This window comes from Mauremys mutica, chromosome 1 (genome assembly GCF_020497125.1).
Source record: "Mauremys mutica isolate MM-2020 ecotype Southern chromosome 1, ASM2049712v1, whole genome shotgun sequence".
Taxonomy (NCBI): domain Eukaryota; kingdom Metazoa; phylum Chordata; order Testudines; family Geoemydidae; genus Mauremys; species Mauremys mutica.
In genome coordinates this window covers 327,996,128-328,012,444 of record NC_059072.1, presented here as the reverse complement: position 1 = coordinate 328,012,444, position 16,317 = coordinate 327,996,128, and the positions used below count along the sequence as shown (strand labels likewise).

Here is a 16,317-nt window from a genome sequence, read left to right as displayed (position 1 = left end):
GAAATTCACCAAAACGGAAAAAAAACCCAGAATACTTTTTAAAAACATCCTTTAAAAATTCAGCTGATTTGGTAACTTAATTTTGGCTTTGTACCTTAACAATAGCTGGTGGGATGGGGGTGAGGTAAGAATCAGATGCTTCTGTCTTGCTTCACAGCAAATTACTGTCAAACAGTTCCCAGAGAAATGACGAGAGCATCATAATTCTTGGGGCAATTCTGAGTGAATGCTTGTGTTGATGGCATCTCACTGTGAAGCAAGATCTGTAAGTAGATTGCAGCAGCTTTCATGAAAATAGATGCTTGGCCATGTCTTCACTCACATTGGGTGTCTGCAGTTATCTTTTGGCTAAGTGAGAAGTTAGCCTAGAAGCACATGTCATTGTGGAGGGAGAATGGGGAGGCGGGGATTAAGAATTTACAGCATGGAGTCCCATTTGAACAATTTATATGAAAGAGGAACCTGAGCTTCCAGGAACCCTGCAAAGATGAAAATAATAACTGATCAAGTGGAAGCAACGGTAGGACATGAAGGTGATGGGAGGAATCTTTAATAAAAATGGGAAAAAAAGAGAAGGTCAGACACAAAAAAACTGGGAACAGTATGTTTTCTGAATAGACTCTTTCTTTCTTGCCTAAAAATAGTGAATATATGGCAAAGGTTTCCCAGGCAGAGCTGAGGAATAGGTTTTTGTTCCCTTTCGCTGAGGGCCAAATTGAAATGAACAGGAGTCTTTTCTCCGACAGGTTTTAGATCAGGCCCAAGCTCAGTGTGTAGTGGACATTGCTTTGGTAATAGACATATAGGACACATATTCAAGGAAAACGTCACATGAACATAGGCTGCATTAAATGGTTGCCTGACTTGACCCTACAATAATTTGATATGTTCACAAAACAGCATTGTTTGGCACATCCACCCCAGCCTGCCCTACAACTGTGATTACACCAATGCATTCTGGGATTCTTAAAGCATCTATCCCATGATTAGGGCAAATTCACTGCCATGAAAAACGCATCACAGACCGTGAAATCTGGTCTTTTGTGTGCTTTTACCCTATACTATACAGATTTCACAGGGAAACCGGCATTTCTGAAATTGGGGATCCTGACCCAAAAGGGAGTGGCGGGGGGGGGTCACAAGATTATTTTAGGGAGGATGCAGTATTGCCACCTTTACTTCTGGGCTGACTTCAGAGCTGGGCGGCTGGAGAGCAGCGGCTGTTGGCTGAGCACTCAGCTCTGAAGGCAGCACTGCCAGCAGCAGCGCAGAAGTAAGGGTGGCAATACCATGCCATGCCACCCTTACTTCTGCGCTGCTGCCTTCAGAACTGGGAAGCCAGACAGTGGCGGCTGCTGACTGAGGGCCCAGCTCTGAAGTAAAGGTGGCAATACCATACCCGCTACCAGCCACTGCTCTGCAGCTGCCCAGCTCTGAAGGCAGTGCTGCCACCAGCAACAGCGCAGAAGTAAGGGTAGCAGTATCACAACCCTCCCTACAATAACCTTGCAACCCTCTCCCCACCCCCCGGCAACTCTATTTAAATAGCTGAAATCATGAAATTTACTATTTTAAAAATCCTATAACTGTGAAATTGACCAAAATGGACTGTGAATTTGGTAGGGCCCCACTTATGATGCCCAAAACTGCTGATGGGAGCAGGAGCTTTTTCGTTACTTCCAACCATGAGCTACTATGTTGTGCACACATTCAGGGGGATTGGATGAACATGTGCACCTGCAACCCTTGTGGCTTCCCCCTCTAGCGCAAAGAAACAACTGGAGACTGCACCATTTCAAGCACCCAACCAATGCTTGTAAAAGGCCTGGGATGGCAATTCTATGCAGATGCAAGGCGTGCTATCCTCATTGCAAGCTCAAGGGAATCCATACAATGGTTTGATGAGGTGACTTTTCATGCAGTGAAGACAGACCCTTCTTATTTCAAGCACAATAGCTTGGACTAACTCCTAGGTCTTATTCAAGGTTAAACTGCAGTGATTAAAATATTAAGTCTGATATTTTTACAGGGAGGTGCAAAGGCTCTAACACACTTTTTAAAAGAATGTTTGCTTTTATTTAACAATTTCACTTAGTACAGTTATGCTGTTAGTGTAAAGAGGGAATAATTTTGCTCAAACTCTCATAATTACCATCAGAACAATTAATCAATCCCACAAAATACTGTATGCCTGTTGTGAAAGACAAATAAAGGAAACAAAAAAGCAGGCAAACATTAAACTGAGCAGGTGTCTAAAGAAGATAAGCAAAATACAATTGGGACAGCACGACTTACATGAAGGTAAGTAGTGTCTGTCTAACTTGTCTGAATTCTTAGAAAGAGTTAACAAGACAGCAGGTAAATGAGAGCCACTAGATATAATCTAGAATTTCAAAAGGCTTCTAATAGGATCCCTCTCAAGAGGCTGTTAAGAAATCTTGGTTTTACTACAGGGTGAGGGAAAAAGTACTCCCGACATCTATGTCTTAACACCATATGGATTAGAAACAGATTAAAAGATAGGAAACAAAGTGTAGAAATAAATAGCCCCAGTTCTCTGCACAGAAAGAGGTTAATAGCGGGATGCCCCACAGGATCAGCGTTGGACCTGAGCTGCTCATGAATACCTTTAAGGATTCTGTGGCCTGTCTTTTTCTGGTGTTCCCTGCTTCCAAAATGCTGGATAAAGCCACAAATTGTCTTTTTAGATTGAGAGCCTTAATAGCCATAGTTAGATTATCCAGAAGAAATTCTAAAATGTGTGGGACTTTGGCTGAGTTTAGGGACACTCCAAGCTCTCTGCACCACTATTTAAACCTGACCCATGAATCTGACTGATTAGCTGAACATCCTGAAACTTCCCTTGTCCAAAACAAATGAGGCCTGTTGCAAACAGACTGTTCCACTTTACTGTTTGGGATGATGGGGAATGGGACTGCACTGCACCATTGAGGGTAGGAGATCCACGGTCAGGAAAAAAGGCTGTCCCGCAATACCAAGTTATAGTCTGTGTTCTATACAATAGTAAATTTAGGTACTTTATGGGACTATCATGCCTTCTTCTAAAGCATCCAGAATACACCAATGTCAAAGACAAGACATCAAATGAGACAGACCATTGGGTTGTTATGATATCACAATTCCTATGTTTCTACCTTTTAAACAACAGATCAGAAGCTAACTGGGACTCATTCGTGATACTGTGTTAAATGTCAAATTAAACCAGTATCAGGAAGCTCAAGGAGGGAAAATATTATTATTAAGCTCCTTTCACAGTCACTGCAGGTCTGCAAAAGGAAACCCTGACTCCTTTCACAAGCTTAAACCATGACTTCCTAGATCATTGCAAAGTTAACCCCAAATAGAAGCCATGCTCTTCTGATAAGAGGCTGTAACTTATGCATCTCTAGAGACCCCATATGGAGGCAGAGAAAATAACAGCCTCCCCCAAACAGTGGAAGTTATTTGTAAAAGAGCCGCTGTGTCCTGTTTCACTGAATTTTGTTCAAACAATGGACACTTTCAGGAAGAGGAGGATGAACAGTTAAATCCTCAGGATTGGTTTTATCCCCTCTGCTTCTTTTTTTTTTTTTTCTATTGTGACATTTTCTCAGCAAAGAAAGGAAAATTGAACTCAGTGCTCAGCCTTCTTCTTCCTATTATTATTATTGATATTGTAGTAGCTCCTAAAGGCAAGGGAAATACAGTGATTGGTATGCCCTGTGGAAGCTCAACAGGATGTTTTGGTGGCTTCTCTCAACCTTGTAGTTGCCCAAGAGATGTGGGTCGCTCCCGTTGAGTCTGATGCTGCAAGGTGCTGAGCACTTCCTGCGAGGTGCAAATGGCCTCAGCTCCCATGGAAGCTCAGTGAGAGATAGGACTCTCTACCAGAGGGGTAACCGTGTTAGTCTGAATCTGTAAAAGCAGCAAAGAGTCCTGTGGCACCTTATAGACTAACAGACGTATTGGAGCATGAGCTTTTGTGGGTGAATCCGACGAAGTGGGTGCATGCACGTCTCAGGATTCGTCACGGTCTTTCTCTCTTTCAATCCCTCCAGCTATCCTTTGCTGTTCTGTAAACCTATCTCCTCTCCCTTCTTTGAGCTCCTGCCTCTCCACTTCAAGGCCAGGTTTGGCCTGCCCTGTAACCTCTCTAGAGGATATGTGCTGTCTTAAATAGTGGTAGGTACTATTTTCTGTATTGCTCCTCCCCGCATGATACAGACATGTGTAATCACAATAACAGGGGGGAGAAAAACATATTGGGCTCGATTCCCTACTCCATTCTACCTGTCTTACAGCAGCATCACACCCTGGATTCCAGTGGAGTTGCAGCCATGTAAAACTAGCACAACAGAGAGGAAAATCAGGCTCCCTATTTCCTTTTTTCGGATTACTTTTTAAACATTTAGGTGCATGATCTATGAGCTGCTAAATGCTGTCCTCTCAAACACAACTCTGCCTCTGGCGTGGATAATGGTTTTCAGTGCTTTCTAAACAAAGAATGGGAGGCAGAAATCATTACTAAGTTTATCACAAAAACCAATTAGACTTGCACAGGTTGATCTGAGAAAAGAATGGTGAAGAACTTTCCTACCGGACGGACCCATTCATCAGTAAGAAAAGGAAAGCTACTGAACAGTGTGTGTTACGCTGCAGGATATTATTGAGGTAAATAACTTTGTAGATTTGAGAGGAAGGATGGTCCACTGGTTAAGGCACTAGACAAGAACTTGGGAAACCCTGCTCCACCACAGATTTCCTATGTGACTCAGGCAAATCACAGAGCCCCTCCATGCGCCGGCTCCCCATCTGTAAAATGGAGATAACAGCACTTCCCTACTTCAAAGGGGTGTTGTGCGGATAAATGCATTGAAGATTTTGAAGTGCTCAGATACTATGGTGATGAGGGGGAGGGGACGCAATAAGAGCCTGAGATGGACAGATTTCAAAAAACAAGATTAGCCATTTATATGAATGGAAATAACATTCTGCAGTTGCGCTAGCTAGGATAAAAGTTAGAAGGGTGCTCAATCCTCATGTGTGTATAAGTTGTTCATCAGGTAGAGGTCAGAATGAAATATCCCCCCATGGCTTAGTACAAACATAAATTATGCACATGCATTATGATGTTTTTCCTTCTTTTACAGCATGTAGTAGTGGCCCGGCTCAGAGATAGAACAGTGGACCAGAGACTGCTAGTCTGTTACTTTGCATTTAACATGTTTATTACGGTAGTTCCTAAGCTTTAGGGCAATTCTCTTTTAGAAGTATGATGTTTCTCCTTTGGAGAAGAATAAAGGAAAGATTAGCAGTACAATGATTATATAATTTTTTTCATTATGGATGCAAAGCAAACTGGAATAACAAATCAGAACCAAGAAGAACAGGGAATGACACTCAGGCTGAAATCAGGAATAAATCCTGTTCAATCATACAATATTCAGGTGGAGCAAATGTATTAAAAGATGTAAATGGATATGCCAGTGAATGTTAGAGAGACAAGGTGAGTGAGGTAATAGCTTTTATTGGACCAATGTCTGTTGGTGAGAAAGACAACTTTTCAAGCCACACAGAGCTCTTCTTCAGGCCTTGCATTTTGCTGGGACGCTGGGAGTACCTTTCCCAGACTTGAAGAAGAGCTGTGTGGGGCTTGAACGCTTGTCTCTCTCACCAACAGAAATATGTCCAATAAAAGATATTAACTCACCCACCTTGTCTCTCTAATATCCTGGGACTGATACAGCTATAACTGCACTGCATATCCCAGTGAATGTGCTAGATAAACGTGAAAGGATAAGGAGAACAAAAGATGAGTATAAAAAGCATGCTGTAATGTTGGGCTCAGACAAAGAAATGCTAAAATAGCGAAGTGCATACTACTACAGCCATTATTAATATATTAAAGGCAGATGAGGGTCTCAACATGCAAACAATGTGTATTACCAAAGTTTAAACAGTTAGGTACCAGAAGGAAAGGCTGTCAAATAATGCAGTAATTTATGGGCCATTGGGATTGTTTTACTAGCCCTTAAATATACACTTTGGCTACCTTCATCAGAGAAGTGTGTCAATGGTCTATGATGAAAAGACATTACAATTTTGGGCTGTACAGGAACAGAACTTTCTGACAGGCTGTTCCCAATGCCTACGTCTAAATGTTGAGCATCTATTAAAAAAAATAAATTGGGTAGGACTGGATTGGTCACAGGACTGATAGGAGGATACAGAGCCTCTCTCCTCTAGCCAACTATTTCCGGTGCAGGGACTTAACGTAAAATATATTGAAGGCGTCAGCTCATTTTCTAATGGATAGATGCCCACATTGCTAAAAACATTTTAGATTAGAATAACATAGAAACTACTGCCTCAAAAGCAAGGCCAAAAACTGAATAGGCATGAAGATAAACTATGGCTAGAGGAAAGCGGGGGATCTCCAAAACAGGGCTGGGCAAAATGGGGGAGCATGCACTGATCCTACTCATTTTATACTCACAGCTGGTCCTAGAGACATGTGAGGCATCCACTGTTAGCGGACACTTTGGAAAACATTGGCCTAAGCGACCTGCCCAAAGCCAAAGAGGAAGTCAGTGTCAGAGCTTTGATTATAACTCCCAGGAATTCCTGGCTCTCAGTTCTGTACTCAGATTGCATGACTATGCCTCTCTCTCTCTCTGTCTATCCACAGCAGCACAACCACAGGCTAACAATCAGGTTACAGTTTCATACCTCCAGGGCCTGATTATCCACATTCAATCTCCATTTGTGCAGGTGCATTTTTGCAGGTGCACACACTTGCATTCTTTGTGTACTAGTACCTGAACGAGCAAGTGACAGCATACTTCACCCACATGTGTAGGTCATTAGTTCATAAAATGTGCCTGTACAGGAACAAGGCCCCACTGAAAATTAGACCTTTACTGTCCACTGTGATACAAATTTAGTGGTCTCATTGGGAATTACATAGCACTGCATATGTATGTGGCAACTAACAATGGCTAGAATCCATGCAATGTCCCTCCCCCAAAGAATACAATATAGCAATGGGAGTAGTGCACCAGTGGAGTTGTGTGTGAGTGTTCGTGTATGTAAGTACTGCAGAACATGTAGGTATTTAGGAATGATGGGAAGGAAGATGGGGTTGGCACTTAGCCAATGTTTGTTGTGACGCTGTTCCACGCACAGAAGGCACAAAGTAGAGAGTGGGTATGGATGCTCTCATACCACAGTGATAAGTGAAGTACAAGAACCAAATTACAAAGCAGAACAGAAAAAAGGGTGTGGAGAGGGAACTGAACTAGGAGCAGGAAAACATGGATTCTATTCCTAGCCTTGCCAATGACCTGCTGTGTGACCCTGGCAAGTCCCTTCACCTCTCTGTGCCTCCATTTCTCTTCCCACCCTTTGCATGTCTTGTTTGTTTTGGATGTAAGCTCTTTAGAGCAGGGACTGTCTCTAGCTATGTGTCTGTACAGTGTCTACCCCAATAGGGACTCTACGAGCTACTGTAATAAACACAGTAATAATAGGAGAGGGGCACTAATAGGAAATGGTACAAGAAGAATTGAGGTAGAGAAATACAAAGGAGCAATGATATGAGAGTTTTGAAGGTGCTAATAAAACTGAGGAAGGGCAGTGGAGAATTGAGTCCTAGTAGTTTAAAACAGTCAATTTCATGGAAGATTTTATTTTATGGTGAAGTTCTAGCCCCACTGAAGTCAATGGCAATGATTTCAATGGGGCCAGAATTTCACTCCTTTAGGTATCGCACTATTGTTACAGGTTAACATGCTAGACATCTGACGCAAAAGAGTGAGAAAAAATGTCATGTAAAACACTGAACCTTTTATTAAGATCTACTCAGATCTTTATTTTCATGTCCATTGAGTATCATCAAAATATAAAAAGAAATATTAAGCATACCTCAGCTCCTAAACTGAGAGAGGTTATTTCATCCTCAAAAGCAGAATGAGTATCAATATGAGGAGGAATTCCTATAACACAAAAAAAAGAGAGAATAAATAAATAGTCCCTGCAATTATAATGAAATACCATCACTTTTAATGTAACCTTCTCCCAAGTCCCATTTTCACAGCTGTCCATATGTAAACCACAACACAGTAACCTTGTGCATTTTTATGCCTACTATGTGTAGGGCAGTACTACAGCAGATCAAAAAATGGAATTTCCTTCCCCTCTCATGAGAAATTCTGATATTTCAACAATTGTTTTCATCCCAAATCAACATTTGTTTTCAAAATGCCCTGCAGTAGCTCAGTCACAGGGAGACTCCAATGTATCATGGGAGACATAGTCTGGCCAGAGAGCAAGGCCCATGGGGAGAACGGGGACATGAAGGACTTGGAAATACAACTTCCATGAGGTACTGCAGCTGCTCTGGCAGACACACAGACTAATGTCGACCTGACCCCAAATTAAACATTTCGTTTAGATTCTCCTGATCAAAACTTCTGTCAAAATTGATCTCTTCCTGCAGAAAGTTTTGATTTTTACGATATCCTATTTTCCAACAGGAAAATGTTTTGTTCTAATTGTTTTGGCCAGACCTATACACAGTACCAATATCAGAAGCCAGATTTTGCCCCCAGATGCAAATGTATTGACTTCCATTATTTTCAAGAGGAACAATGTACTTAATCACATACAGAACTACATAGGTTAAGCTTCTTACAACAAGTTCACTATGTTACAACATGAATTGTAGAAATTCTGCCCTCAGAAATATATTGAGGTCAGCCTGATAAAAGACGTGCATCTATTATTTCTTTGTAGCAGCATCCAAACACTCCAATCAGGATCTTATTGTGCCAGGAGCTGCACAGACACATACTAAGAGACAATGGCCTAAATTTTTGAAAGTGAATAGGGATTTCAGGTGCCTGAATTCTTGGATCTTCAACTTGAAATACCTTATAGAGGCCTGATTTTCTCAAAGTGATCTCAGGAAAATAAAGCCCATTTAAAGGTAGCCACCCAAAAACTGAGGTTCCCAAAATCATTAATCATTTTTGAAAATGGAAGTCAGTGTCCCTGCCTTGAAAAGCTTAGAAGGTAGGAATAGAATTTGACTCAGTACAGATACTGGATAGTATTTATATGAATTCACTGGATTGCACATACTGTATGCTAACTAATGTCCTAAATGCTTAGAGCTTAAGAAAGGTTTTAGACATATCCTGTATTTGTGGAAGAAAGTTACAATTCATACTAATTAATTCAGATAACCCAGCCAGCAGCACATAACCATACCAATTTAACTGTCTGATATGTGAACAAACAGGGTCAGATGTCTAGACCCTAAGATGGCAGATACTAAGTACACTGTCAGAGATTAATTCTGGAATGGAACTGTTTGTCCTTCATTCATAAGGACAGACCAGATATATTCCAGAGAAGGGAAAACCAAAGCCAGGTACCTTGCCTTGATGACTGAACTCAGCAAAAAGCACAGCATATGCTTTACCCTGTGGATGCCTGAGTGGAAGTAACTACCTCTTCTATCCTACTGAGTCTGGAAAACATTGTTGGAGCAGCACTCCCTTCCTCCAGTACAGGGATACAGTTTGCATCACCCTGAAGATGCTCTCACATGTACTTATAGATGGGGGCTTCTTGTTGCTGGCAGAACATGTCAGGAAAAGTTGGAGTTTGGCCAGCCCGTTGAAACCCCTGCAGTTATACTTGGACCAGGTGATTTTCTTGAATCTTTGTCTCAGGAAGTGAGCGAAAAATGTGTTTCGTTGATCCTGTCATACACAGACTGTTTACCTCTCCAGGTTACCAACTCTTTTATAACATGATCAGCTTCCATGACCTGTCTAAAATGCTTGGGCCAGATTCTAATCTCAGTTAAACATTTTCAATACCAGGGTATCTCTAAATGTGAGTTCCCAAGTTAGGAACACTGCATCCAGACACTGCCCTCAATTCATGAAAGCATCTCTGTCGAACTTAGCAGATGCAGAAGTGCTGGCTCCAAATCGTAGCCATTGTAGCTGGTTTTCTGCTTTCAATCCTAGATAAAATATCGAGTTTGATTTTTTTTTTTAAGGGGAAAATGCACTTACCTTGTCCAGGTTCATACTGGTTTATTGTCAACTGATCAGGTTTATGTTTGATATATCCCTGCTTCAAGCACTTCTCCAGAAGCATGCTGCAAATTTCCGGGAGCCCTGTTATTACAAACAGAAGCATAAACCAGATGTTTTCCTATTCTTTTTTCCTGCTTTTGGTGAAGGAGAAATCTAACAACTGGACAAAATTCACTGAAAGATGATAAAATACACTAACCAAAATGGGGCTTGTAAGTCTGTGCACCCCATCAATTACACAGGCAATTTTGTACTCACTATGACGTGTGCATGGAAATAGTGGGTCTAATCCTGCAAACCCTCTACATGTGTAACTTGCACAGATTATGAGGAGTTTTTAGAAGCCCTCCACACACAAAGCACTGGCAGCACTGAGCACACTGTTCACATGTGGAATTTCTATTGTCTGTGAACATAAATAACTGGGTGCCAAATTCAGTGTCATTGAAATCAATGGCAAAATCCCCATTCACCTCAATGGGTGCAGAATTTCACTCAGGTGCACAAGTGCTTTGCACAAAATTAAAGGCTGAGTTACGGCCCTGTGTTAGGGCAGTCCCTGCCGGGAGCACCCTCCTCTGGCAGGCGGCTGAATGACAGACATGCCTGCCTCAGTTTCCTTCCTGCAGACTCCCCCAAAATAGCCTACAGAATCTTTCTGAAGGCAAATACAGCCCTTGTAGGGTTATCTTATTAAAAAAAGTACAGTCCACATAAATCATAACAAAAGTCTCATTATCATAGTCCAGTTTTCCCCCAGCATATGCAAGACACAGCCCTGACATCTCTCACCACAACCCAGCTCTCCAATGCAGCCCTTTCCTGTGCTTGTACCAGGTCAGTCACTGGGCTCTTTCAACCGAAGTGCAATCCCACTCTTCCCAGCTGGAACCCCGACTGCCTCTCTGCTGGGAACACCCCTCGCACCTCCCAGCCCTCTCACAGTTCGTCTCAGTCTCACTCTCTGGCCCTGCAATGTCAATGGGTAAGCCCCTCTGCTGTTCCCCTGCTGTCAGCCCTCTCCACCCTTAGCTCCAGCAGGCAACTCCCTCTGCTGCTCCTCCTGCCTTCAGCCTTCTCCAGCCTTTTGGCCCTGGCTCTCTGGCTTGGGGCTGCCAGCCAGTAAACCCCACTTGCTGCTCTCCTACCTTCAGGTCCCAAACATACAGTCTCCAGTTCCTCCCTCTTCCCAGGGATGATCTTGCAGAGAGCTTTCTGCTCCTTGCAGCTTTCCCCACAAACCTCCTCCAGTCTCCTGACTGACTCTGACCAGGACTCTCTCCCTCACTGGGTCTCTTCCTGATCTTTTGTCGCTGCCAGTGCTACCCAAATGGGAGCATCTGCACTGGCACAGGGGAGCTTTCATTTACTGGGGCCAGCCAGCCTGTGACAGACCCCTTTGAAAATCTGAACCTTAAAATTTAACTCTTAAAGCTTGCTACAGATTCAAAAATTGAATTAAATAAGGTCTCCTAATAAATCTATTGAATTTAAAGTATTTTATCAGTAATATGCAAAAATGAAACCTTCAGAGAGTTTGCAGTTTGCTACTATACAGGACAAAAACTTAACTGTAAAATTCAGCGAAGTACAGCACACTTGAATGATATGCTAAGAAATATTCCTTTCAGCAATCTGTCAATATTGATGGTTATTACTGCTTTTTCTCGCCAAAACTTGTTCCCTCCGTTTATGTTCGTCGCACACACAGACCATTTAACATCTAGCTGGAGGCCACAAAACAGCCAAGACAAATATCAACACTTTTATGATTAAGCACAATTTCAGATGAAATATAATGTAACTTGCACCTGTCCAGGGGAAACTGTATACTTGTCAACTTAAACACTCATGTTTAACTTTCAGTTCTATATTTTATTATTTATACAGCTAGGTTGTAGATGGCTCACTTTGTTTTCTGTGACTCATAGCTCTCAGACTCAAAGGACAATTTTTCAGAAAGTTTTCATGATTGATTTCAGCAGGGGCGGCTCCAGGCCCCAGCACGCCAAGCGTGTGCTTGGGGCGACATGCCGCGGGGGGCGCTCTGCCGGTCGCCGGGAGGGTGGCAGGCAGGCAGCCTTCGGCGGCATGCCTGCGGAGGGTCCGCTGCGGAGGGTCCCGCGGTTCCACCAAAGCCGCTGGAACAGCGGACCCTCCGCAGGCACGCCTGCGGGAGGTCCACCGGAGCCACGGGACCAGAGGACCCTCTGCAGGCACGCCTGCGGGAGGTCCACCAGAGCCGCGGGACCAGCGACCGGCAGAGCGCCCCCCGCGGCATGACGCCGTGCTTGGGGCGGCTAAATGTCTAGAGCCGCCCCTGAATTTCAGCACAAAGAGGAGTTGTTTTGGAAAGTATAAGGAAAATGCATTCAGCCATTTTCAAGTTATTTAATGTGTTAAAAAATATTTTTAAAGTATTATATTTTTACCACCTTGAATAACTTGAACTTTTTTATTTTATGTGTGTGTGTGTGTGTGTGTGTCTGTGTGTACACACACCCTTTTTCCAGTACAAAAATGAATTTGAAATGATCCTCATATAGCGGTTATTCAAAAAACGACCGAAATTTAGAATTTCACAATCCACATTTGGCTAGACCTCAGTGAAGAATGGCAGCCATGATTTTTTTCAAACTTTTTTAAACATACAGAGTTATAAGTGATTAAAAATGGGTTCCATTCATGCATACTAAAATATGATTACTCAGGCTTTGGCTACACTTACACTTCAAAGCGCTGCCGTGGCAGCGCTGCCGCGGCAGCGCTTTGAAGCGCTAAGTGTAGTCAAAGCGCCAGCGCTGGGAGAAAACTCTCCCAGCGCTGTCCGTACTCCACCTCCCTGTGGGGAATAACGGACAGCGCTGGGAGCTTTGACTACACTGGCGCTTTGTAGCGCCGCAATTTGCAGCGCTGCAGAGGGTGTGTTTTCACACCCTGCTGCAGCGCTGCAAATTTGTAAGTGTAGCCAAGCCCTAAGGCACTGATTCAGAAAAGTATCCCTATTCAAGAAGGGTGGTTAAATTCCTTAAATTCCATTGAAGTTAATTGAATTTACACACTTGCTTAAGTGCCTTCCTTAATCAGGGCTTTAGTTACACAACTTCTTGGGACACTACACTGTACTGAAGTTAGGTTCTGTGTGTATCTGTTGGAAAACAGACTTAAAACAAATGCCATTTCAAAATGCCTTTTCATAGGAAAGTTCTTACCTCCAGGCAATGGTTTATCTTTATCTACATTGTTGTTATCATATCGAAACTCGTATCCAAAATGCTTTACCCTTCTGTATTTTAAAGACTTCTGGGCTGCGAAGCAGAAAAAATTAAACAATGTAAAAATATTAAAATATGTACAATATATTTATTTACACAATTTGCTATGCTTGCAGGGTATCTGCCTAATGCCTATTCCATATAATCTCTGTGCATCTCAAGAACTATTCAATAGTTGAAAATACTATTATTTGTGAACCTCACTTTCAATATACAACTCAATTTTCCCATGTACTAAGAGTGACTGAACAACACAAAGCTTTAGTACCATTTCTCTTTGAAGTCAAAACCCCGATGCTTTTACACATAGCAGCAATCCCACAGACGTCAATGCTTACACATGGGAGCAAGGGCTGTAGGTCCCTGGACCTTGTGTTTGTCTCTCTCTGACAACAGTACCAATTTTCTTGAGCCATGGCTGACACTTTGGACAAGCTCATGATATGAACATAATAGGAACTTTCACTTCCTTGCATCGTTACACTGCACACTAACTGAAGTCAATATAATGCTTTGTGCTGTGTCAAGGAGTAAAAGTTACTTTGTAATATGGAAGCTAACTGGAAAAAATAACTGGCTTTGTTAAGAAATTTAATTCCACAGAGCTCATTCGAAACTACATGAGCAACTGGGAAGGGAGCTTTGACTTCTCCCTGGTGCTCCAAAAGCTCCAGCTCCCAGGCAAGCTATCAAATTACAGGTGCTGCATTCTGAGAACAAACTCACTGACTGACCATGCTGTCAGGAAATGACTCAGCAGTAGCTGCTTCTGAAAGCAGGAGCATAATTCAAATTAATCCATTCATGGGGATCACCTTCCACCACATGCCTCTAGTTAATTGTAACTGTATGATATAAAACTCGATTTTAAAAGGACTAACTATACAGAATGATTTTAAGGAATAAATTATCTAAGATGCAGACTTCTTGCAGAAATTAAATTCAACAAAAGGACAATTTGCAGTTATTTTTGAAGGTCTCTCTTTCTGTGGTTCTACTAACCATTTTGAATTACTTCATTTTCTGTCCAATCAATACTTTCCAACATCCTTTGCTCTTCTTCAGGAGACACAAGCTCTTCAACCATCATCAGGCCTGGAGGCAAGCTAATAGGTATAATGTCCTCCCAATGCACTATGGGTATAAAAATAAAACAGTGCTACTGCTTATGGAAAACGATCCACTTGTGTTCTTTTATCAATAATGAAAAACCCTAGATTGATCATCATCTGAACTAATTATCCTCCTTGGTAGCATAAAACAGGATCAGAATTCAAGTTCTGTGCTATACAACCCAATTCTCAAATCTCACTGTGTAGGACCTGAGAGACTTAGTGTTTTCCACTCTCAAAAAATATCTGATTAGTCTGTCAAAATAAAGGTCAAAACTTTCCCATGCATTTCAGGGGAGATTCTAGTTGGATTCAATTTTATTTTGCCAGGACTCAGCATTTGTCACTGCTCATGGTTGACAAGCATAGAGCACAGTGAAGAAAGTATGTCTGAATGCTATAAGCCTGAATGCTATATGCTGTTTCTTAAATGTAAGAAATTATATAAAATTAAGATGGCCATTTGTAGCTCTGCAACCAGATGTGATGAAATGTTCACTGCAACACCTATCTTGATAGAAAATGACTTACGTAGCAGGCTCCCAACGTGCAGCCCTATGAATTATTATTGAAAATGATCTGTACTATGGTAGAGTTTAGGGGCCAAGATCAGGACCTCATTGTGCTAGGTGCTCTACAAATACAAAGAGACAGAATTCACAATCTAAACAGGCAAGTGTTGTCGTTCCTCTTTTACAGATGAGAAACTAAGGTGCAGAGAGATCAAGTGACTTGGCCAAGGTCACACAGGAAGTCTGTAGAATGGGAACTGACCTCAGACCTCCCAAGTCCCAACCTATTGTCTTCACCACAAAGACCATCCTTCCTCTCCAGCAACAAATGGTTTGGCTCCAAGCTACAGAGAGACCATCTCTCTCTCCACCTGATATAACCACATGTGCTCATGGAGGTGTTCCAGCTGCTGCCTCCTAAAGGAGCTGCTAGCAGGACATTTTCTGTGAAGAGTCTTTAGTTCTGGCATTTATTCCATGCCTCAGACTACAAGAGACCAGATTTCAGGGTATGCTGCAAGACCTCTCTTTTTTCCCTAGACTTTGGTTAATGAGGAAAGTAGATTAATGCTCCTATTATTGTTTGATCCTTTTGGGCAATTAATTTAGCTTTTCAGGTTCCTGGAAAAGCTGACCCTTATATCTGATACATGTATTTATTCAGCCACATAAAGTATTGTTGCAAGCATCCACAGATTGCTCTAAGTGCCATATAATAAAAGAAAAGACAAAACCCAGGAATGATTCACCAAACACGGTTCAAAAATATACAGTCAATTTCTGATCCCATTGAAGTCCATGACAAAACTTCCATTGACTCTCATGGGGCCAGAATTCTATCCACGATTCCACTATAACAAGCAACTGAAAAGCAAAGGAAGAACAGTGATGCTTTATGGGATAGCAGAATATTGATACCTTTTTCCACAAAGTTAACATACAGAGTAACATTTTGGTCGGAGTCCTCCAGCGTTATCTCTTTCCCATTGAGAGTGTCGTAGGCTTTCTTGGCTTCTTCTGTCAACCCATATTTCACAACTGAATAGGGTTTATTTGGAGGCATTAAGAGTGCTTCCACCAATCCACATTCCTCTACTAGCCTGAGTAGTTGGTGTCTATTCACACCATTACCCAGACCTCCATTGGCAACGACCAAGTTCTAATTTAAAAAAATTTAAAAAATAGACACGTTAGCGGTCACCACTGATTTGTTTACCTGAAAATAACATTTCACAAACACAAGTGTCATAAAGAGAAATGAAGCTATTATCTCTAAATCGGTCTGTGGTTATTCTGTTTGATATTC

At 42.0% G+C, this 16,317-nt stretch overlaps 1 protein-coding gene across 1 annotated transcript in view; it reads right to left on the bottom strand.

The window, feature by feature from the left end:
• Nucleotides 1–16,317, bottom strand: part of ALKBH8 (alkB homolog 8, tRNA methyltransferase) — a 91,066-nt gene that overhangs the window by 58,758 nt on the left and 15,991 nt on the right. The window contains exons 3-7 of the mRNA XM_045018584.1: nt 15,930–16,170; nt 14,390–14,521; nt 13,325–13,420; nt 10,089–10,193; nt 7,924–7,994 (exon numbers count right to left, since the gene is read on the bottom strand). Coding sequence (XP_044874519.1) covers nt 7,924–7,994; nt 10,089–10,193; nt 13,325–13,420; nt 14,390–14,521; nt 15,930–16,170 — 645 coding nt within the window. The remainder of the gene's footprint in view (nt 1–7,923; nt 7,995–10,088; nt 10,194–13,324; nt 13,421–14,389; nt 14,522–15,929; nt 16,171–16,317) is intronic.